At 41.7% G+C, this 25303-nt stretch overlaps 1 protein-coding gene across 5 annotated transcripts in view; it reads left to right on the forward strand.

The window, feature by feature from the left end:
* piezo1 (piezo type mechanosensitive ion channel component 1 (Er blood group)) overlaps nucleotides 1-25303 on the forward strand; it is a 355592-nt gene that overhangs the window by 152047 nt on the left and 178242 nt on the right. For all 5 annotated transcript variants that reach the window (XM_087995785.1, XM_087995781.1, XM_087995783.1 and 2 more), the window contains exon 3: nucleotides 5581-5700. In XM_087995785.1, coding sequence (XP_087851911.1) covers nucleotides 5581-5700 — 120 coding nt within the window. The remainder of the gene's footprint in view (nucleotides 1-5580; nucleotides 5701-25303) is intronic.

The following is a 25303-nucleotide window of genomic DNA, read 5'->3' on the forward strand; positions in this document are numbered from 1 at the left end:
TGACTAATATCTAATCCATGATACTACAAATACCTGCTGCAGAGGCAAGGTCATTAAACATGTTCAAGAAAATCAAAAGTCATGGGGAAAAGGCAGGAAAGTGGAATTGAGTGTTATCAGAAGAGCCAGTATCTCATTGAGTGGTGGAGTAGACATGGTGGGCTGAATGGCCTGATTCTGTTCCTATATCTTATGGTCTCATGATTCAATTAAATAACTTATCACCACATTCTTGGGGAAACTAGGCATGGGCAATAAGTCACAAGCAAAGCTTAATCCTGGTTTTAAAATAACAAGTCCCTGATCTATAGTTCAAGAGAAATGGTGGCACAGTAATAATTCAGAGAGCCAGGCTGATGCTATAGGGATATTAGTTCAAATCCCACATTGGCATCTGGTAACATTTGGGTCCAGTTAATAAATCTAGAAAATAAAGCTGAGGATTCTTGTGACACAGTGCTGGTATCCCTCCATCTGGACCAGGCTACTGGGTTCAATCCCACATGCTGCAAAGGTGTGTGATAGCAACTCTGAACAGGTCTGTAAGAAAATAAAGCTGGCATCAGGAATGGGTGAACATCACAGCTACCATTAATTGGCATACAACCCATCTGTATCATTCATGTCCTTTTAGAGAAGGGAGTCTGCCATCTTTACCTGGTCTGGCTGACATGTGACTCCAGACCCACAACAATGTGGTTGACTCTTAATTGCCCCTGACAATTACTTAACAAGAGGTAAAAACAATGATTGCAGATGATTGAAACCAGATTCTGGATTAGTGGTGCTGGAAGAGCACAGCAGTTCAGGCAGCATCCAAGGAGCTTCGAAATTGACGTTTCGGGCAAAAGCCCTTCATCAGGAATAAAGGCAGTGAGCCTGGAGCGTGGAGAGATAAGCTAGAGGAGGGTGGAGGTGGGGAGAAAGTAGCATAGAGTACAATGGGTAAGTGGGGGAGGGGATGAAGGTGATAGGTCAGGGAGGAGAGGGTGGAGTGGATAGGTGGAAAAGGAGATAGGCAGGTAGGACAAGTCATGGGGACAGTGCTGAGCTGGAAGTTTAGAACTAGGGTGAGGTGGGGGAAGGGGAAATGAGGAAACTGTTGAAGTCCACATTGATGCCCTGGGGTTGAAGTGTTCCGAGGCGGAAGATGAGGCGTTCTTCTTCCAGGTGTCTGGTGGTGAGGGATTCTCATTCGTTTGGCCGAACTGGTCCTCATCCTTAACAATTTCTGCTTTGAATCCTCCCACTTCCTCCAGACCAAAGGGGTAGCCATGGGCACACGTATGGGCCCCAGCTATGCCTGTCTCTTTGTTGGCTATGTAGAGCAGTTGATCTTCCGTAATTACACCGGCACCACTCCTCACCACTACATTGATGACTGCATTGGTGCCACCTCGTGCTCCCGCGAGGAGGTTGAGCAATTCATCAACTTCACCAACACATTCCACCCTGACCTTAAATTTACCTGGACCATCTCTGACACCTCCCTCCTCTTCCTGGACCTCTCCATCTCCATTAATGACAACCGACTTGACACTGACATTTTTTTACAAACCCACCGACTCCCACAGCTACCTGGATTACACCTCTTCCCACCCTACCTCTTGCAAAAATGCCATCCTGTATTCCCAATTCCTCCGCCTCCACCGGATCTGCTCCCAGGAGGACCAGTTCCACCACAGAACACACCAGATGGCCTCCTCCTTTAGAGACCGCAATTTCCCTTCCCATGTGGTTAAAGATGCTCTCCAACGCATCTCGTCCACATCCCACACCTCCGCCCTCAGACCCCACCCCTCCAACCGTAACAAGGACAGAACGCCCTTGGTGCTCACCTTCCACCCTACCAACCTTCGCATAAACCAAATCATCCGCCGACATTTCCGCTACCTCCAAACAGACCCCACCACCAGGGATATATTTCCCTCCCCACCCCTCTCTGCCTTCCGCAAAGACCGTTCCCTCCGTGACTATCTGGTCCGGTCCACGCCCCCATACAACCCACCCTCCCATCCTGGCACTTTCCCCTGCCACCACAGGAACTGTAAAACCTGCGCCCACACCTCCTCCCTCACCTCTATCCAAGGCCCCAAAGGAACCTTCCACATCCATCAAAGTTTTACTTGCACATCCACTAATATCATTTATTGTATCCGTTGCTCCCGATGCGATCTCCTCTACATTGGGGAGACTGGTTGCCTCATAGCAGAACGCTTTAGGGAACATCTCCGGGACACCCACACCAATCAACCACACCGCCCTGTGGCCCAACATTTCAACTCCCCCTCCCACTCTGCCGAGGACATGGAGGTCCTGGGCCTCCTTCACCGCCGCTCCCTCACCACCACTCGCCTGGAGGAAGAACGCCTCATCTTCCGCCTCGGAACACTTCAACCCCAGGGCATCAATGTGGACTTCAACAGTTTCCTCATTTCCCCTTCCCCCACCTCACCCTAGTTCTAAACTTCCAGCTCAGCACTGTCCCCATGACTTGTCCGGACTTGTCCTACCTGCCTATCTCCTTTTCCACCTATCCACTCCACCCTCTCCTACCTGACCTATCACCTTCATCCCCTCCCCCATTCACCCATTATACTCTATGCTACTTTCTCCCCACCCCCACCCTCCTCTCGCTTATCTCTCCACGCTCCAGGCTCGTTGCCTTTATTCCTGATGAAGGGCTTTTGCCCGAAACATCGATTTCGAAGCTCCTTGGATGTTGCCTGAACTGCTGTGCTCTTCCAGAACCACTAATCCAGAATTACTTAACAAGGGCATTTATGGATGGGAGCAAATGCAGGCCTTTCCAGTGATGCCTACATAGCATGAAAAAATGTTTAAAAAGCACATCAAGGATTATTGCTCATTTGATGTAATATTCAGTAATAAACACCCGCAGCTATTTTTCTGAATTTAGTGCAACTCAGAGGATTCTGGCAGAGAGTTCCAGGAAATATGCTTTGCAAGGTACTTTCTTATGGAAAATTACAGAAACAAAATAAATTAGTGAATGCTGTTGTTTCTCTGGTTGTATCCATTTTCAGATAAGTGCTTGCAGGTTTTGAAGGCAATGAGATTTAGAACTGTTTACAATATTTAAGGCCGTGTTGCTCAAATTTCAATTTATTTTTAGAGATGTGTAAACATCACAAGTTTTTGTTCTTAGTTTAGATTTCTACCTTTGCCTGAATTAGTTCTGGGAAGCTGCAACAAATGCATTTATCAAACTTCACTTCCACCCCTCTATTAGATTTCCAGGTTATTTTTTGATCTTGAAGTTTTCTGCTGAGTTCAGAATTCCAGCAGAAGTTGACATTGCCATTACAGTTGCCAATGCCATGTCTACTCAAGACAGCTTGTCAATATTCACATCCAACTTCTCTGCTGTAATCTCCATGTACGTTGTACTTATTCTTGGAGTGAACCTCCGTGAAAAAGGCTATGCAGTTGATGGTATTCAATTGACAGGCTGGGTGGGCGTACTTATACCGTACCTGTTTTTTCTTCTCTTTTTTTTGTGAATAGTGTGGTTTTCTTATTAACTCTTTGAAATTGAGGAAATCAAAGATGGGAACCATAGCGAGCAGAGAGACCTGGATAAGAGGAGATGAAGATTTTGTTGGTGTGACAGCAGAATTCAAAGGAGACTTGCACAATTGAACAGACAGAAAGCAGGAATGTAGGATTGAGAGCTTGGGGAGCTTGAACATTTGAAAACTGAGTTGGAAGCAATCTGGGGCAAATTTATTTTCAGGAGTAGGCACTGATAGAGGAAGGAGTGTATAAGGGGTGAAAGAGTCTAGAACTTGTTTTGAGACACTCCTGTTTGTTATTGAACCTATGGAAATAGAGAAACCAAGCTGAGGTAAATATGCAGCAGTGAATATGGATAGCAGAATTTACATAGAGGGAGAGGTTTGGGGGAACAGAAGAGAATAGACTGAAATGGAGAGTCAAGTCACATCGGATGAACTGTTGAATGCTTCAGTTGACAGAAGAAAGAGCAAAGGAGAGACCATTCAGCTATGCCAGAGAAGATCTTGAGTTATCTCGAGTCAAAAATTGGAGGAAGAGAAAATGTAAAAAGTGAGATCAGCGTGTGCAGTGGAGAGCATAGGCTCAGTTGAAAATTGAGGATACATTGAGGTGCAGAAGAAGACTGATTGGTGCCCAAGGCTGAGTGTAGTAAAGCTGAGAATCCAGAAGTGCACTGTTGTACATTTCCAACATGCCTGTACCGTTGTCCTTAATTAATCTATACTTTGTGAATGCAACTTGTACCATTTACCCAAGTCACAGGGCTATCCGAATACACTCAGACTGTTTAGTGGCTACAGAGTGAAGCCTGCATCCTACAAACAACAGGAAGGTGGGCAGACATAAGTGTGGGGCTACAGACCTGAGGAAATGGAATGTCTGGAAGTCCAATTTGGGCTGGGTGTGTAAAAGTTTGAAAATAAACAGCTGTTTATGTGCTAGTCTGGTATCCTATTGGAACAGCTCCAGACTATAAATACTGAGGTTAAATTTTAATTCCCCTACTAGGTAGATAAAAGTAAGTAGCCATTTATCATTTTAAATCTAAACGATTGTTGTGATTTGAAACTTGCAGCTTTAAAAGCCAGAATAAGTGCCAGCGTCATCCATTTACGTGAATTGGAGACCTATTATGTCGATAATGCCTCAATCCAATATTAATCCGTGGTGAAACCGCTATGGTTTTTCTGCTAACTGGAAACAGTTCACCTTTTCCTAAGACAGAGAAACAAGATCAAAACTTTCTTTTGTGGGGGCTAATATATGGAATCTTTCTATCCCAGATGGAAAAACCAGTAATTGTTGGAAATGAACACACTGGCCTTACTGAAGCTCCACTTTGAGGTACACGAGTTGAATCAGCCCAGTATGTCTTATTTGCAACCTTTAACCTTTCTAATTCCCTCTCAGATGGGACCCATGAAGGATGTTAGTGATTTTCTGCCCCGTATTCTCTCCAGCAGGCTCTGCTAAAGCCCATTCTCTACCAATCGCCAATCCTTACCACCTGGCATCTGCTGTGTGCCTTCCAGGCCCATTCCAGGTGGAAGTGGTTGGCACTCAAATGTGAATTGATAGTCAGAGAAAAAAATACTGTGACCTTCTGCTGCTTTTCCTGTGTGGGAAATCAACTCAACAAAAGGAGTTCCTGTTGGAAAATTAAATTTTCTCTCTCACCATGGTTTTTCTTTTCCAGCACTAAGAGTTGCACCTGGTAATGTACTCTAGGGAATGATTGTACATTGTGAGTGAAGCATGAATAGGTTCATCTGGCTGAGTGAGATTTTCTAGGGAACAGGTACTGCTTAGGCCCTGGGCTATTTACCCAAGCTTCCATCAGGAAATAACCTTGCATTTGGAACCTTAAAGACCATGCAGAAACATTTATAAATGGAGATACATTCATTCAAGGCATGAATTTGTTGAACCTGGTTTAATTGATTAAAAGTCTGATCACATTGTTGATTATTTGGAAACTATTTCACAATATCAATTACATGTTTTCCAATTTCAGGTTGTAACTGCCTTTTCTTTCACCAGGTCACACGGGTCGTTTAATTAAAGCATTGCTAGGAACCAGCATTCTCTTCCTCTGCGCACATGGGGGTTTTCAGATTACTCTGTATGTTTTGGCAGATGAAGGTTTGTTGGGAAATAACTGTAAGTATGAACGAATATTAATTTTTCTCTATTGGTAGTGGACTGTGATTTACTGATGTATTTGCTTTTCCATGAGATTCTGAAAGAAATAATCTTGCTGTGGAGAACCAGCCATGTGTTTTCAAAGTATTTGGAGACTTTCTGATGCTGTTCTGCTGCTGGTGATACCCACAATTGAATTTGAAAATGTGAAAAAAAATCAAAACTTTGACCTGCAATAAGTCTTTAAAATAACTCAATCTTTCGTAATGATGAAGCCCAGTCTTATATACATTCTGATTGTATTCTGAGTCTCAAATATTGGAAAAATCATACTTTAGGGTTAGAAAGATGAAAGTTATTTGTTGAATTCAACTCTCTATGTTGCTTTGGGCATTACTGAGTTACATGTAACACCTAGTTGTTTGGCTCAGTGTTGAATGTTGCTTCCCAGAATATTTTTTTTTGTTAATATTTTTATTGAGAAAAAGATTTTGAATATTTTACAAAATTATAAAGTGACCTCAAAATAGTATAATAGTCTTATAATATAACAACAATAACAGTAAATAAACTACTACTCTACTCCACAAACAATTGAGAAGAAAGAAAAGAATAAAGAGGAAAATAACCTATGCAAATACAATTCAATAAATAACCAACACAAAGAAAAGAAACTAAACCGAATTGAATCAAGGCAAATTAAGTTAAGTTACAACACTCAGCAGAATCTCACCAAAGCTCCCCACCACTGGGACCAGCAGTAGGCAAACTCATATTTGTTCAGAGTTCTTCCTTCCAGGGTTCCCCGGCCCACTAGACACAACCCTCACAGCTACACAAAGGCCCTGACCAATATAGCCGACAAGTCTGCATCTATATAGTTCAAAAAGGGCCGCCATGTCCTATAAAAAAGTTCCATTTTCTAGTGCGCCATACTCGTGAGGAAGTCCAGGGGCATGTGCTCCATAACTAATCTGCACCACCCCGAGAGTCCCAGGGAATTCTCCAACACCCAGCTCATCAGAATGTTCCTCTTCGCACAAAATGAAAGAATATTAACAGTTTCGTCCCATGCACATCCAAAGAGGGGAGATTTGGCAAACCCAAGAAGAGGGACACTGGATCTACCTTGACCTCTGTTCCCAAGACCCCTTCCAAAACACTCACTATAGTGTCCCAATACCTAAGAAGCTTGTGGCGTGACCACAAGCAATGAGTAAGAGCACCAATATCTGTTTTATATTTGGGGCATACTGGGGACACTCTTGTCTTAAATTTCGCAAGCCGCTCTGGTGCCAAATGAGCCCTGTGGAGTATCTTCAGTTGCATAGCCTGCGTCCTATTGCAAATCTAAATCTTCCTTACATTCTCCCAGATACTTTCCCATGCCTCTGATGAGATCTCCACCACCAATTCTTGAGTTCAGATTCTGCACAGCCACTCAATGTCCTTCGAGACACTACCTGCTAATAAATGATAGAGAGTGTTGACCGAGAGAGTACCCTTGGACTGAAGTACTTTCCTCTCCGCATCTGACTTTTGGGACTAAAAATGTAGTCTTTTTCTGTATAAAGTCCCTAATCTGAAAGTAACGAAAGAGGTCCCTCCTAGATAGTTCATATTTCTAGCTTAGCTGCTCCAAAGACATCATGACCTCTCCATCAAATAAATCTCCCAAACAGGAAACTCCTTTAGACTCCCAGAGCCTAAAGCCAGAATGCATCAATCCTGGCTGGAACTCTAATGTTCCTACAATGGGAGTAAAAGGGGAAGTTTATTATAAATTGCCCTCACCTTATTGCATCATTCTCCATTCTTTAACCGTGTTAAGGAAAATTGTCCATAACAGTCCTCATCATGTCCATAAACAACAAATTAATTGGGGGGCATTTTGCCTGGGAGGCCTCGATGTCCAGTCAGATTGACCTGGCAAGCCCAATCAGTCACATAGGATAATAGAGAACTTAATTGATATTTCTTAAAGTCTGGGAAATCCACACTTCCCATCCCCTGCGGAAGCTGCAAATTAGCAAGCTTAATAAGAGGCCACCTCAGTTGAAAGAACTGTAAAGCCTCCATAGTGCTTGCCTAGGCAGCAACAAAGGGAGCATTCACGTGGGATATAATAAACGAGGGAGAACATTCATTTTGAACAGAGCTATTCTACTCAACCAGGATATCTCAGTGCTGAATGTCCTGTCTTATCTTCTGTAGCAACTGCACAAAGTTAGCTTTATACAATTGATTGAAGGCCGTGATGATTAAAAATGCTGAAATACAGGAAGCCTCCAATTTTATACCCCAAAGACTAAGTAGATTAATCACTTGTATTAAACAGAATATAGATATTATTGGGTCATTTAGAAAGAGAAGACCATCATCTGCATAAAGGTGATCTAATGCCCTCGTGATTCTACCTCTGGGACAGTTATACTTGGGTCCCTCTGGATGGCCTCTGCCAATGGCTCAATCACCAATGTAAATCGTAACGGTGAAAGGGGGCACCCTAGTCGGCTGCCTCTACCGATACTAAAATTGTCAGACCTTCTACCATTAGTGAACCGCTGCTTTAGAATCACTCACCTGGCAAAAACCCCTCCAAGACCAAACCATTCCAGGACATAAGAGAGGTACGGCCACTCCACTTGGTCAAATGCTTTCTCTGCATCCAGGGAGACTACCAAGCCCGGAATCAACCCTTGCTGGAATACCTGGACCCTTCTAATATTATCGATAAGACTTGCGGCCCCGAATAAAACCTGTCTGGTCCTCCTTTACGATGAAGGACAAAACTTTCTCCAATCTCAACACTAGCATTTTCGACAAAATTTAAAATTCCACATTTAATACCGATATGGGCCTGTACGATGTACAATCCTGTGGTGCTTCCCCTCTCTTAAGAATAAGATAAATATTTGCTTCTTTCAGAGAGAGTGGGAGGCAGTCCTGACTGTATGAATAATTGTACATATCCAACATGGGCCCAGCCAGCATGTTTATAAGCTCCTTATAAAACTCACTCTGAAATCCATCTGGGCCTGGCGCTTTACCCCTCTGGAGCTGCCTCACCACCTCCTGTATCTCTTAAATTGTCAGTGGGGCATTCAAAAGAGAAGCCTGCTCTGAAGTTACACCTGGGAGGTAAAAGGCCTTAAAAAAAGGAGTCCATCTTCACCAATCTGTCCTCAGAGCTCTCTGACTGGTACAGCTCAGAGTAAAACTTCCTGAATGCTGCGTTAATCTTTTTTGGAATTGTAAGTGAGAGTACCAGCACACTCTCTAATGGATGCTAGATATCTACCCGGTTTATCATCATACTTGAATAACCTCTGTTGTGCAAAGGAAATTTCCTTCTTTGCTATCTGAGTGAGCACCGCATTCAGAGTAGCCCTAAGGGCTGTAATCCACTGCAACTTGGTTACAGATGATCTGTCAAAGTATGCTCTCTCAACTACGTTCAGCCAGGCCTCGAGCAAATGCTGCTGCTCAGTCCTCTGCCGCTTCCGGGTCACCAAGTAAGAAATAATCAAACCCCGTGCGTAAGCCTTGGCAGTCTCTCAGAGCACCGACGGATTACTGGCTGTACCCAAATTAATGTACCAAAAAATTTTAAATTTCCGTGAAAAATACTCCATAAACTTGCTATCCTTCAGGAGGAAAGGATCCATGCACCAATGCCGCGAACCTGTCCTACCACCACTGGCCTTAACCTCCATGTACATTGCCACATGATCAGAAATGGCTATGTTCCTGATTCTGCAAGGCAGCACCGAATTCAAAAAGGCCAATGGGGCAAAAAACACATTAGTCCTCGTATAACACTTACGTGGGTTTGAGAGAAAGGTGAAATCCCTACCTTCGGGGTGAAGACATCTCCATACATCCATCAACCCCAGCTCCCTGTTCAGGTCCACCAGCTGCCTGGATTGCAGGGATATACCCACAAGGAAAGTATCTTTATCCTCTTAATCAGTGAATGACTCCCCTTAACATTCCAAGTCCACCATTTAATGAACAATTAGCCATAGCCATCCGAAACAGTCCGTTATTCCCCCCCCAGGAGGAAGAACACTACTCATAGTGCAGTGAGTGAAAACAGTAAACAATTTGTATAAACTTGAAAATACAACTACCAAATTAAAACTTCTTACAACTACTTCTACAATGAACTAACATATAACACAAGTGAAAGGAGACCTTCTCCCTTGTTCACAGGGGGCACTCATACTTCCCACTAACCCCTCTATGGCTCCTTCTGGCTGAAGCTGCGCCCTAAACCAAGGCAAAATAAAGTTTTAAAAAAGTTATGTGTGTCTTACAACAAGAAAATTAGAAGTGGGCATTCGACCCTTCCTATCCATACTTTGACCTTAGGGAATCATAGAGTCATAACACCCCCTCGCCTCCCCCAACCCAACCACCACACCCCCATCCCGTACTAAGAGAGAAAGAAATAAAAAGGATATGATAGAAAAACAAAGGATAATGGGAGGGGAGGAAGAAGGGAGAAGAGAGAGAGAGAGGGAAAAAAAGGAACCCCCACATATTAAAAAAACCCAAAACCAGGCAAACAAAGTGAACAATATTGTCCATATTTTTTGAGCCAGCCAGTCTATTTTAAAGTCTCCAGAAAGTCCTTTGCCTTTTCCGGTGAGACAAAATTAAACGTGGATCCTACGTGACTGAAACGTAATATTAAAACAGAACAATACAGCACAGAACAAGCCCTTCAGCCCACGATGTTGTCCTGACCATTGATCCTCATGTGAGGTAAACCTAATGTACGAACCCTCAAATTTCTGTGACCATATGCATGTCCAGCAGTCTCTTAAATATCTCCAATGACCTCGCTTCCACAACTGCTGCTGGCAACGCATTCCATGCTCTCTCAACTCTCTGTGTAAAGAACCCGCCTCTGACATCCCCTCTATATTGTCCGCCAAACAGCTTAAAACTATGACCCCTCATGTTAACAATTTCTGTCCTGAGAAAAAGTTTCTGGCTATCAACTCTATCTTTGCCTCTCATTATCTTGTACACCTCCAATTAGGTCCCCTCTCTTCCTTCCTTTTTCCACTGAGAAAAGTCCGAGCTCAGTCAACCTCTCTTTGTAAGATAAGCCCTCCATTCCAGGCAGCATCCTGGTAAACCTCCACTGAACCCTCTCCAAAGCATCCTCATCTTTCCTATAATAGGGCGACCAGAACTGGACACAGTATTCCAAGTGCGGTCTAACCAAAGTTATATAGAGCTGCAACAAGATCTCACGGCTCTTAAACTCAATCCCCCTGTTAATGAAAGCCAAAACACCATATGTTTTCTTAGCAACCCTGTCCACCTGGGTGGCAATTTTAAGGGATCTATGTCCCTGCACACCAAGATCCCACTGTTCCTCCACACTGCCAAGAATCCTGTCTTTAATCCTGTATTCAACTTTCAAGTTCGACCTTCCAAAATGCATCACTTCACATTTATCCAGGTTGAACTCCATCTGCCACCTCTCAGCCCATCTCTGCATCCTGTCAATGTCACGCTGCAGCCTACAACAGTCCTCTATACCGTCAACGACACCTCCAACCTTTGTGTCGTCTGCAAACTTGCTAACCCATCCTTCAATCTCCTCATCCAAGTCATGAATAAAAATTACAAAGAGTAGAGGCCCAAGAACAGAGCCCTGTGGAACACCACTCACCACTGTCCTCCAGGCAGAATATTTTCCTTCCACTATCACTCGCTGTCTCCTGTCGAACAGCCAATTCTGTATCCAGACAGCTAAATCTCCCTGTATCCCATTCCTCCTGACCTTCTGAATGAGCCTACCATGGGGAACCTTATCAAATGCCTTATGGAATATTGCTGAATATTTTACAGAGTATTCAAGTTCCTCAGCCTCCTTTTTACCTCACCAAAGGCCTTCCTCTTGCGGATCACGGCTGCAGAGATGTCTTAGAAAAGCATAATTCATGATCCTTTGTATATCAGATTCTTCTCCAGTGCTCTCGAAGCTTCCAGCACCACTTGCTTGTCTCTGTAATGCTGTGTCCGCACTAGGACCAGGCGGGGTTGCTGGTCTGACTCAGGCTTGTGCACTGTGACACACTGGGCCCACTCGACCTGCATCCGGTCTACTTCAACTTCCAGCATCAAAAACTGCGGGAGCCATTGTTCCATGAAGCCAACAAGCTGGCTGCCTTCCTCCTCCTGTTCCGGTAGCCCGGTCAGGCGGATGTTCTTCAAGCTGGCTGCCTTCCTCCTCCTGTTCCGGTAGCCCGGTCAGGCGGATGTTCTTCAAGCTGGCTGCCTTCCTCCTCCTGTTCCGGTAGCCCGGTCAGGCGGATGTTCTTCAAGCTGGCTGCCTTCCTCCTCCTGTTCCGGTAGCCCGGTCAGGCGGATGTTCTTCAAGCTGGCTGCCTTCCTCCTCCTGTTCCGGTAGCCCGGTCAGACGGATGTTCTTTGAACGGCCTTGATTTTCGAGGTCATGAACCTGCTCTACTAAGGCCTGTGCCTGCCGTTCCATGGCCTGGATCTGACCTGCTGAGGAGTATGCCGCGGTTTTGGAGGCTGCGGTCTATTGCTCCACCTCCAAGATGTGCTGCCCAAAACAGTGGATCTCCTGGTCATGCTTCTGCAGCATAACTGAGATCAGTTCCAGACTGGTCTGGGTCTCCTCCATCACTGAATCAATCTTCTCTCAGAGTTTCACAAACTTCGAGACCAGGCTCTGCTCCGCAGTTAAGTCCCCTGGGGCGTTCACGGAGGCTGATGCTGCAGCCGCAGGCATGTCCGTTGTTGCAGGGGATTGCCCTGCTGGTTGTGATCCTCATGATCCTTTTCCCTTAGTCATTTTCCTTACTCACTTAAACTGACATACGGCAATTCTGGGGATCAAAAACTACCAATTTTTACCACAATGGTAAGAAAGGGAGGTTGAATGCACCACTTTGTCTGGGTTCTGGTGCAGAGCTCAGCAGAGCAGATCTACTAGATCGCTACCATCTTGGATCTCCCTAGAATACTTAAATGTACAGTAAGTTCCTAATTCCAACAATAAACAAAATGTAACGGTCTGTATCGTTGCTGTCCAATGTTATGCCTGAAAAATCGTTCTTCATATGAGTGAAGACAGCAATTGTTGGCAGATGTTTCACTATGAAGGCCATCATAGTTGAGTCACAGGGGCCAGATGCATACAGCCAGGTGATTTTTACACTCCCTTCTGTAACATGGGAACCCTGGAGTTGGTTATGCCCTCCCCATTAATGTCCAAACTGAAGAGGAAGTGAATTCTCCCAGTCAAGTTGGACATCCTCTGCTTTATGACACCAGGTGTTTGTGTTGCCCACAAAGCTCCTTGGAAAGACAGAGTGTTCTTCTTTAATCTTGGTGGCTAGATTTTTCTGTGGTACTCTGTGTTACCCATTTTAATTAAATGGATGCTCAGACCAATAATGTCCTTTTGAAGTGCTCTTGCTTCCTAAACAATAGGAAAAGTCTGCCAGATGGTCACCTGCTATTCCTTCCTCTCCCATTTCTTTCGATTTCTGCTAAGTAATTACTATTTATAAATTGAGATTATTTTTAAATAATGAATCATTACAGAAGTGTAGTCAGTAGTTAACAAAATAGGATATTTCTGTTTCTTAGCATAAACTCTTGTGATTAACATGCACATCTTTTTAATGGTTAATCTAATGCATGTTGATTGCCAAAACTATTTAGAATTAGTGAGGCCCCACCCCTTCAAAACAAAAGATAGAATTAGTGAGGCAGACATGGACAAGAATGAGATGTGGGTGGGAGATCTTGAGAGAAGGGACAGCAAAGGCAGGGGGAGAATGAGGAAGTCTGAATCATGTTGAAGCAGTATGTGGCAAGAACGCCAGCCATTCAACTACAGTCAATATTGTTTTAAGGAACTCAAAATGTCCTTCAAAGGCTTGAAATGAGTTAAGAAGTAACTTTGTTACCTGTCTTTAATTTTCATGCACATGATATTTACTTCTGACTTTCTGGGTAATGCTGTTTAGTATAAGGTCAAATGAAACCCCGTTGCAGGTGTTGGTGGTGGGGGAGGGGGTGGAGAGTGAGTGCATGAGAGAGAAATACAGAGCTGTTGGCCAGACATCAGCAACAGAGGAATTGCTAAAATCTATTCTAAATGGTGTGATAACTGGACGCTTAGACAATTGGATTTGGAGAATTGGGCAGAGTCAGCATGAATTTATCAAGTGAAATCATGTTTGGCAAATTGCTCAGATTTTTTTTTGATGATGCAACTAGGAGAAAAGATGAAGCCAAACCAGTGGATGTATTATATTCAGATTTTCACAAGGTTTTTTGAAATGGAGGAGGTTACTAAGCGAAACTAGAGTACCCAAGATTGAGATATATACTGGCATGGATTGAGAACTGGTTAATGAACAGAAAACAGACCCCAGGATTAAACAGGTCATTCTTAGTTTGCAGACTGTGACTTAAAGGTGATTGCAAGGATTGATATTGATATTCTGCCAGAACATTTTGATGTTGATTCACTGTTCAAAATGGTGAATTCAAAATGGTGAATGCATCATGTTGAAATCTAACCGTATAATTTAGAATGAGTCTTGATCACAAACTAAGTGCTTGGTTAACATCATGGCGTTTAAAAGCCATTACAATTTGTGGGATTTATTGAAGCAGGCAGAGGTATCAAATATTGATTCTTAAATGCTATGCTGCAAACAAAAGTTTAAAAAAGTCATATGGCCATTTTCTCCCAAGAACATCCATTGTCCCTCCCATTTCAGCCTTCCAAGGCTGCTGTGCTGACTCTGCCAGAGCGATCAAATCTGGGGACATTTCACTGGTGGTGAGTGGTAGGGGATGGTTTAAAGACAACATAATTGTGCCAACATTGGGAGAAATAAATGCAGTCAAATTAAATATTGAGGTATATAGTGAAACATGAAAGCTAGCAACTCACTATCTTACCAAGCTTCTTTGCCAGCACCCTCCAAATCTGTGACTGAGATCGTCTAGATACATGGAAACACTACCACCTGAAAGGTCCTCTCCCACTGTCCTACACATCAGCCTGACTTGGAACAATATCATTGTCACTGGCTCAAAATCCAGGAGTACCGTTTTCAACAGTCCTTGTCTCCTAGACTGGTGCTCTTGAGTACCTAACTACTGAGATCTTGGAACCGCAGGGTAATGCGACCCACAAAGCCCCTATTATCTGCAGATCACCACTTGCAATGAGGAGGAACTTGGGAGTGGGGAGGGAATGTGTAGGCAGGACTCACTATAGCCCAGAGTGTCCAACATCCAGGCAGTGTTCCTGCCCAAGCAAATCTGACATCCCAGCTAAGGATTTGCACCTAAAGGGGGCAAGATGAGAAAATGGATTGTAAATAAGCATTTTTTTTTTTAAGATAGTCTGTTCCACTAGGTTCTGTCTTGAAATACAGTCTCACAATACCTTCCAATTGTCTTTCTCCTGTGGCGAGCTGGGAGTACTCACTTGTCAAGCCAGCCTGATCAGGACTGCTGGAAACGCACTGGCATGGGTCTGTAATCCCTCCACTTCCCTCTGCACCGCAACCATCCCTACCCCAATCTCAGGAATGTAATCCTCTCTCCCATCCTGGGACAACAATCATCCTTTTCCCCTCATTTGGGATTAAACTCATCCTCGCAGAATGACAAACACCCCTAGCCTATGACCTGCTTACCCTAAAATCCCACTACACCACACACACACAGACACACACACACACACATTGCTCTTTGCCCACCTACCCTGCAGACATCCCAAATCCACTCGCTTACTGCTGAATGGAGGCCTCCGATCAGACGGGAACAAGGTCTCAAAGTACCCTCCTGAGTTTGGGGGTGGATTGAGAAGGACGTGAGAGAGGAAAGAGAAAGGAATGAAAGGTGGGGGTAACAGGAAAGGAGGAGATCATAAGTGAGAGGGAAAGGGGACAGAATGGGAAGACTATAATGTTTTATAATAAAATAAGTATATTGATACAACTAATGGTAATGTCACTGTAATAATTTGTCAATGCTAAATAGCCTTACATTTCATACCACTGTAGCTGAGACTTGGAAATATCTCAGCGACTCTGTGATCTCTGTTTAGAATTGATCAGGAGATATCCTCTACGCTAAGGCATGCCTTATTGTGTTTTAATGCTTTTCTTTCCCTGAGTTGGTTGCTGGACACCTGAAATGCAAACAAATAGTGACAATCAATGTGTGACTTCATTTCAGGGTCATTGATTTTAATAGATCATGATTAAATATTAACCGATGACTGAATGAACAGTTTGGAATGCTGTTGAGCACAAAGTGATATCAAAATTTTCTGATCAAGTAGATTTCTACACATTAAAGTTATTAAGGGATTTGGGGATAGTGTGGGAAATTGGAATTGAGATGGAGACCATCAATGACCTCATTGAACAGTGCAGCCACTTGAGGGATGAAATGGCCTATTTCTCCTCCTATTTCATCTGCTCCTAAGCACCAATTCTGCTCATTGACTAAAACCTTGAGTTTTTTTAATGATGTGCTATGAAAACGTAACAATATTGGCAACAAAAGTTTGAATTATTATGCAACCCAGAGCAAGATAAACTCAAATTCATTTCTAACCTCCACATTAATCATCATATTTTTTAAAACAATCTGACAGCTTCAAAAGCTGTGATTTATAAGTATCCAGTGAAGAAGTGAACTGTACATCGTGGGAGGAAAATGGATATATTTCTAAATCTCTGCTCATTCCTGAGCACTTGGGATAACTGAGGGTGGGTTTGGAATTAGTTAGGGAACAGAAATGCAGTTCCTGACCACTCTTGGTGATTCCTATTGCGAACATGTGTAGTCAATTGAGATGTTGTTGGTGATCAAATAATTTAGTGCAATTTAATGTTATTCCTCGGACGTGGGGAGAAAAAAAAACTGTAGTTGCCTGTCACCCAGGAATGATCGTCCAAGGTTCTTTGCCTTGGGAAGGAGAGAAATTGGCAGAGAAAAGAAAAGCTAACAAATTAGTCCTATCTAATCATAAATCATGCGTAACTACTTTGGTAAAGAACTTAATGGAAATTATGATCTGCAAAAGACACTTTTTTTTCATCAGCATCTGGCACTTTCACTTACTATCCCACACAATAATCCTATTTATACCAGAACATTGTGTAGCAATGCTGACTTGGTCAACAGTTCCATTTTAACATTATATTTTTGAAGTACCATTTTAATTTTTTATCCAGTACAATGGATACACCAACACTTGGAAAATTTAATATTTAATGAGATCTGTGAATATGCAATTGTTCTTTCATTAATTATACTTTTTTATTATAATGTCTGGTGCCCAAATTGCCAACATATTACAGTGGGAAAGGTGCTCACCGCTGTCACCATCAGTGATATAGTGTTGCCAAACAGTTGGAGATGCTTCACATAAATTCTCTGACACCAATCCTCCTTTTTGGTGTTTATTTAAGCCACTAATATCAAGTGGGGAAGGATGCCCACACAAAGTCTTTGACAGAAATTGGGTTCAATCTTGAGAAGACATAGAAGGTATATTACGTTGTACTTATTATCCTGTTACATTATTTCTTAGATTCATGATATCTTGCGATACATCAAGCTCAACTTACAGTCAGTACACACTACTGTTAATGAAATATTCTGGTACAGACAGGACTACACTGGACATGACAACTCTGGTTCATCAATCATAGAATCTTGGTAGTGTGAAAGCAGGCCATTTGGCCCATCAAGTCCGCATTAACCCTCTGAAGCAGACCCAGATCCTCTACTCTACCCCTGCATTTCGCATGGCTAATCGACCTATCCTGCACCTCCCTGGACACTAGGGCAATTTAGCATGACCAATTCACTTAATCTGCACATCTTTGGACTATGGGAGAAAACCAGAGCACCCAGAGGAAACCCATGCAAAGTCACTCGAGGGTGAAATCCAATCCGAGTCCCTAGTGTTGTGAGGCAGCAGTGCTAGCCACTGAACCACCATGTTGTTCTGTGCCAGTTAGAATGCTGATTAACTCCTACCAAGAGCAGTTTGTTATATCCTGATAGGTGGAGCTTATTTCATGATGTCAGTTACCCTTTAATGTGCTAACCAACATAAACAACACTTTAGCATGCCTCATTAGCAACACTCTTGCTTTTGGAGTCATGAATCATAAGTTTAGTCACATTACACTGTCTCAAGCACAAAATCGAGGCTGAGATGCTGTCTTTCAGATGAGAAATGTGTAACCTGTCCTCTCCTGTGGATATAAACATTCTTATGACTGGGAGGTTTTCATCTATATTTTCTGTACGCTTGACCTATTAACAACATAGTAGCGCTTTCAAATTGGGCTCCTTAGGGTTCATTTAAGGACTTGTAAGCTTTCCATTAATAATGCTGACTGGTTAGAGGTCTGGTCATTGTGTACTCTTTCTGTAAGTGCTGCACATATTTCTTTTTTAACACTTTCCCTCCACCATGGGCATGGCCACTGAGAGAACCTACAATGTATCATTTGCAGACAGTACACACAATGTGTAAGGTTTAAACGATCAACTGAGAGTCTTCATGAAGGCTCAGTTCTGAAAGAAATGTCAAACAATTTGCTTTGATATCTATGGAAATGTTACATTAATATTAGGAAATGTTTGTTTTTTGTAACGTGATATTTTCCTTAATGTTGAGTGTAATTAAAAAAAGTCTTATTTAAGATAAGGTGTTGCTGGCAAGGCTGATTATAATTCATAGTTCTCCTTGATAAGGTGATGATGAGCTGTCGTCTTAAATTACTGCAATCTGTTGGCAACAGGATGGCTCATTGGTTAGCACTGCTGCCTCACAGCACCAGGGACTCAGGTTTGATTCCACCCTCGGGTGACTGTCTGTGTGGTGTTTGCATGTTCTCCCTGCGCCAGTGTCGATGGGTTAGTGTGGACTTGAAGAAATGAATAGCCGGTTTCCACACTGTAGGGATGCTATGGTTGCATAGTTCTGTTAAGTTCAGAGTTATAAGATTTTGACCCAGTGATAATGAAGTACTACAGACTACTTTGAGATGGTGTTTGGCTAGAATTGTCAGCTCTGGTTAGATGTATTTATAGAAACATTTTAACTTCAAATAACCTTTCCCAATCAAATAAACTTTTTTCCTCATCAAGAATTTTATCACTAATAAACAAAAGTATATAAAGGAAAAAAAAGCTATGATTTTTCTCCTGGGTAACTCAACCATACACAGGAGATTACTTTTCACATTTGGAAGCCTCCAAGACAATCTTGGAACTGGCAATTGTATGTGTCTTTCAGAGGAAACCTGGATGTGATGGTATTCCCACTTACCTGCAGTTATTGGATGTTTTAGTTGGTTTATCAATGACTTCCTTTACTGGAGATTTGTTTTATGTATGCTTTACAAAACAATACCACTCATTTTAAATACTCTGTTCTTTTTTGGTCATGCTTATCTGTATTTATTTTTTAAAAACCGAACAGTTTCAACTTTTCAAATGACATGACCGTTGTGAACAATTTTAAACAACTTTTTGACATTATGCTTTTATTTGCTGTTAATGAAAATTTGTTGTTATAAAGTCATGGTTGGTTTATGTTATTATTTGTAATATTTAAACCATTATCTTTATTCATCATATTGTTTGCACTTGACATAGTGAAAGTTTAGTAGAGAAGAGATTTTTTTGCAAATTGGGATCAGGATAAAATTGTAACAATAATTTGAAGGAGAATAAATTAGAGAAATTAATTAGTGCAAAACTCAGGAATACCAAGAGAAAAGACACAATTAGCTAGTTAGAACATGATGAAATGTGGATAAAACGTGAAGAACTAAAAAAGATTCACTTAAGAATTGGCTCCAAATCAATTTGTTGACCTTTGGTCTTTTAATTCAAAACCATTTAAGTATTCCCAGCCAAGAACCTGAAAACACATCATCTGATTGTTGTTGATTCTACTTTTCCATATGAGTTCTTATCCATTACTCTCCAGTCAGCTGTTGAACTTATGAAACAATATTTCCTTTGTCACTCAGAATGCAGTCAAAACATGTTTAAACAATCCGATTTTGAATGGATGCCATGATATTGGTTAGTGCCAAATCCCATCACAATTTAATTTGGGACTCTCTAATTTAAATATTAGATTCAAACACTGAAGAGGCATTTTCCATTTTGCTCTGATGTCACATTGCCAGCCAGAAGCCTCCTTCACTCCATTTAAGAAGCCATCCTAACATATGATAATGACTTTGACGTGTATTCGTGGACACTGGGAAGCGATGTGGCATGACTAGTTGGAGTTTCTGTGCTCACCTAGTGGAGATTGAATTGTCAACACACTTTGCTTATTACTTGGAGATGGATTACATCACAGGCATTGTTGTCATTGTTGCTTTTTTTACAAGTCTTGCATTTATAAATAAAAGATGAGGATAGTCTTTATTTACACTGCCAAATCCTTCCAAAGCATCATGTGCCAGAGCCATTGGCAAGATCAATCAGTCTTTTGTGGGCTGATGCATTTTCAAATGATTTAGGATTTTAATTTATTATGATTCACTTAACTCAGATTAACGCTGGGAAAGGAGACAGTGGCACATGAAAATCCCACACTTTTATCATCATTAACTTGCACCATTTACTATTCAGACCAAACAGTAATATCCCTCCTCTCACTTATCTCTCCACCCTTCAGGCTCTCTGCCTGTATTCCTGATGAAGGGCTTTTGCCCAAAACATCGATTTTACTGCTCCTCGGATGCTGCCTGAACTGCTGTGCTTTTCCAGCACCACTCTAATCTAGACTCTAGTTTCCAGCATCTGCAGTCATTGTTTTTACCTAGTAATATTCCTTAGGCTCATAAGCACCAAAGTATTAGCCATTTAGAGCTAAACAAGATAAGTTTTTACTGTAATCTTGGATAATGAGAACCAAATCTTACAAGTAAATACATATACAAGTAAAAATATATGTATATTGTATTGGAATTATCTACAGAATAATCTTACTGTGGCATGTTAGGTTATTTAAAAAGGATATAAAGATGGGCATGTGGCTTCTAGTGAGTAAGGAACTCCATAAAATGGCACATAAAACAAATACAAACCATTTCATATCTTTATCCTGAATTCAGGTGAGCCACTTCAATGATATATTGGAAGCATAGATTGTATGGTAGGGACTGTGTGAAGAGCATGGGCATCTGTCCTTAACAAAATCTTCTAAAGCATTTAAACTAGTGTGACAGGGGAATGGGAATCAAATCAATAAGTCAGCATGTGGAGTGATCAAGGAGAAGGTAGACGTTAAGTCTAATAGAAAGAACAGGCAGGGCCAGGGTAATAAACATGGCAGGACCTGCGGTCTGAAGTGTATTTATTTTAATGCAGTGAGTTTAACAGGTAATGCAGATGAGCTTAGAGAATGGATTTGTACATGGAACGATGATGTTGTAGCCATTACAGTAACCTAGTTGAGAGAAGGGCAAGACTGGCAGCTCAACATTTCAGGGTTTAGATGTGTCAGGTGTGATAGAGAAGGATATAAAAGGGGTGGAGAAATTACATTACTGATTAAGGAGAATGTCACAGATATGCTAGGAGAGGACACCTTGGAGGGCTCATTCAGTAGGGCGATATGGATAGAACTCGGGAGTAAGAGAAGTGCAATCACTATGATGGGGTTATACTATAGGCCTCCCAATAGCCAGGAAGAGACAAAGGAACAGACATGTCAGCAGATCATGGAAAGCTGTAAAAGTGGGTTTGTTGTAGTGGATGATTTTAATTTCCCCAATATTGACTGGGACCTCCACAGTGCCAGGGGCTTAGATGAGGTAAAATTTGTTAGGTGCATTCAGGAGGGTTTTGTGGGATAATATGTAGAAAGCCCAACTAGGGAAAGGGCCTTACAAGACCTCGTACTGGGGAATGAGCCTGGCCAGATAATTGAGTTTCAGTGGGGGACCATTTTGGGAACAGTGATCATAATTCTGTAAGTTATGACAGTTATAGATGAAGACTGATCCTCAGGTGAAAGTGCTAAACTGGGGGAAAACTATTTGCAACAATATTAGGGAGGAACTGGAGAAATTAGATAAAGAGAGGCTATTTGAGGGTAAATCCACATCTGACATCTGGGAATCTTTTAAAGGCCAGTTGATCAGAGTTCAGGATCAGCATGTTCCTGGAGGATGAAAGATATGGATGACAAGATTCAGGAACCGTGAATGACAAGATATTGAAATATTAGCCAAAAATAAAAAGGAGGCAAGTGTAAGATTTGAGAAATTGAAATCAGACTAGGCTAGGTCCCCTAAGGAATATGAAGGTAAAAGAAAGAATTAGGTTGGCTAAAGGGGGCATGTAATTTCATTGGCATGATCAATTAAGGACAATCCCAAGACATTTTATATGTATATTAGAAGCAAGAGGGTAGCTGGGGAAAGGGTAGGTCCACTAAAAGGATAAAGAGAATTTATACGTGGGACCAGAGGAAGTGGGTTAGATCCTTGATGAGTACTTCATATTAGTATTCACCAAGGAAAAGAATATGGATGATGGTAAGATTAGGGAGGATTATACTGATATTCGATAGCATGTCAATATTAAGAAAGGGGAGGGATGTTTGATGTCTTGATAAATTTTAAGGTAGGTAAATCCCCAGGGCTGATGGGATTGATAACAGGATGCCAAAGAAGGCTAGGCAGGAGGTTGCTGGCACCTTGACAGAGATCTTTGTATCTAATTTAGCCACAGACACAGTTCCAAATGATGGTGAATAGCCAATGTTGTTCCTTAGTTTAAGAAGGGCAATATGGATATCCAGGAATTTTGGCCAGTTAGCCTTCTATCAATGGGAGAAACATTACTGGAGAAGATCCTGAGGGATGGAATTTACTTGCATTTCGAAAAGAATGGACTTATTAAGGAAAGTGAGCGTGGTCGTGTGGGGGAGGTTTTGCCTCTCAAATTTGATTGAATTTTTTGAGCAAGAGACAAAATTGATTAATTAGGTAAGCCAAAGGATGTTGTCTACATGGACTTTAGTAAAGTATTTGATAATTCCCCTCATAATAAGCTGGTCCAGAAGATTAAGTTATATGAAATCCATGGTGTGTTAGTATGTTGAATAAAAAAATTGGCTTGGTCATAGAAGACAGAGGAGAGTTTAGATTAAATTAGATTAGATTATTTACAGTTGTGGATGGTATTTTTCTGACTGAAGGACTGTGACCAGTGGTATTCTGCAAGGGTCAGTGCTGGAATTTCTGAAGTTTGTAATATACATAAATGGTTTGAATAAAAATGTTAGTGGTCTGATTAGTAAGTTTACAGATGACACAAAAATTAGAGGAGTTGTGGTTAATGAGGAATGTTGTCAAACAGTACAGCAGGATATAGATCAGTTGGAAAGTTGGATGGAGAATTGGCATACGGAATTCAATCTCGACAAATGTGAGGTGATGCAGTTTGGAAGATCAAATGCAAGAGTAAAGTATACAGGAAATGGCAGAATCCTTAGGAGCACTGATTATACAGAGGGATTTTGGGGTGCAAGTTCATCGCAACACAAATGGGTAAGGTACTAAAGAATCCATATGGTTGGGGCATTGAATATTAAATTTGGCAAATCATGTTGCAGCTGTCTAAAACTTTAGTTGGGCCACATTTGGAGTATTGTGTCCAGTTCTGGTAGGATGTGGAGGCTTTCAAGAGGGTGCAAAAGAGGATTGTCAAAATATTGCCTGGACTGGAGAGTATTAGCTATAAGGAGAAGTTGGACAACCCTGAATTGTTCACTAGTGCATCAGAGGCTAAAGGGGCAACCTGATAGTGATATCAAATTGAGAAATGTGGATACGGTGGATAGTAAATGTGCCAGCCTCCACCACTTCCTCTGGTAGCTCATTCCATATACACTCTACCCTCTGGTGAAAAAGTTGCTCCTTAGGTCCCTTTTAAATCATTCCCCACTCACCCTAAACCTATGCCCTCTAGTTCTGGGCTCGTGGAATATGTTTAGATGTTTAATTATGTGGGATTCTGACTAAATGATATCTGATCACTAAACTTTCATACATGTTACTGTTGTTTGTGGGTCATTTCTTTGTACACATTGGCAACATGATTTGCCAAATTTAATATTCAATGCCCCAACCATATGGCTTCTTTAGTACCTTACCCATTCTGTGAGAGGAGAGAAGTTTAAAGGAGATGTGCGAGGCAAGTTTTATTTTTACACCAAGTGTGGTAGATGCCTGGAATGTACTGTCAGAGAAGGTGGTAGAAGCAGCTATGATAGCAATGTTTAAGAGGCATTTATACAGACACATGCAGAGGCAGAGAATAAAGGGATCTGGACTATGTACAGGCAGATGGGATTAGTTTAGAGTGGCACCATGGTCGGCACAGACATTGTGGGGTGAAGGGGCAATTCCTTCCTGCATTATTCTATAATCATCTATCCATTTTCCCAATTTCAACCACAGACAGAAATAACCAAAAACATCAGGACAAATAGGTGAAGCATCAACTTTTAACAAAGGAAGTGGTGAAAGACAAAATAAAAATGAACATTCATTTGTATAGCACCTTTCATGATCTCAGAATGTCCCACAAGTCTACAAATAGTAGCCATAATGTATTGTTGGCAACAGCCAATGTGTACAAAGAAATGACCCACAAACAACAGTAACATTTGTGAAAGTTTAGTGATCAGATATCATTTAGTCAGAATCCCACATAATTAAACATCTAAACATATTCCACGAGCCCAGAACTAGAGGGCATAGGTTTAGGGTGAGTGGGGAATGATTTAAAAGGGACCTAAGGAGCAACTTTTTCACCAGAGGGTAGCGTGTATATGGAATGAGCTACCAGAGGAAGTGGTGGAGGCTGGCACATTTACAACATTTAAAAGGCATCTGGATGGGTATATGAATAGGAAGAGTTTAGAGGGATATGGGCCAAGTGCTGGCAAATGGGACTAGATTAATTTAGGATATCTTGTTGGCATGGATGAGTTGGACCGAAGGGTCTGTTTCTGTGCTGTACACCTCTATGACTTTATGACTCAAGTATTGGCAATTGTGTTCCTTTGGAAAACAATTGGCAGACACTTCTATGTCAACAGAACTTTCCAGCAATTTAATATTGCTTTCTGGTTTGCACAAAGGATCATAATCTCATCTTAAATTCTCACAAACTGTGACATACGGGTTAGCATCTTTCTCTTTTACAATTGAGTTGCAATGGCATCCCATCATGTAAGGGTTTTCTTTTCAAATTTATTTCTTTTCTGAGAAAACTATAAAACACAAACATCCTTGGAACTCATTGTTTTCAAACTTTGTTTTGTGACAATAAATCTGCTGAATGTTCAAAGTCATTACACTTCAAAAGAAATTAATTGTGCACAGCAATTTCTGATGTTTGTATGATAAAAGGTTATGTAAAGGCAAGTATTATATCGTGAGAGTAAAAAACTACCACTCTTTCTTCAACTCAATCCTCTGGCTTTCAGGAAAAAAAATTCAATAGTTGCTTAAGAGGCTACAAT

Source organism: Chiloscyllium plagiosum, unplaced genomic scaffold (genome assembly GCF_037043375.1).
Source record: "Chiloscyllium plagiosum isolate Xiang-an unplaced genomic scaffold, Cpla_swu_hap1 HiC_scaffold_17, whole genome shotgun sequence".
NCBI lineage: Eukaryota > Metazoa > Chordata > Chondrichthyes > Orectolobiformes > Hemiscylliidae > Chiloscyllium > Chiloscyllium plagiosum.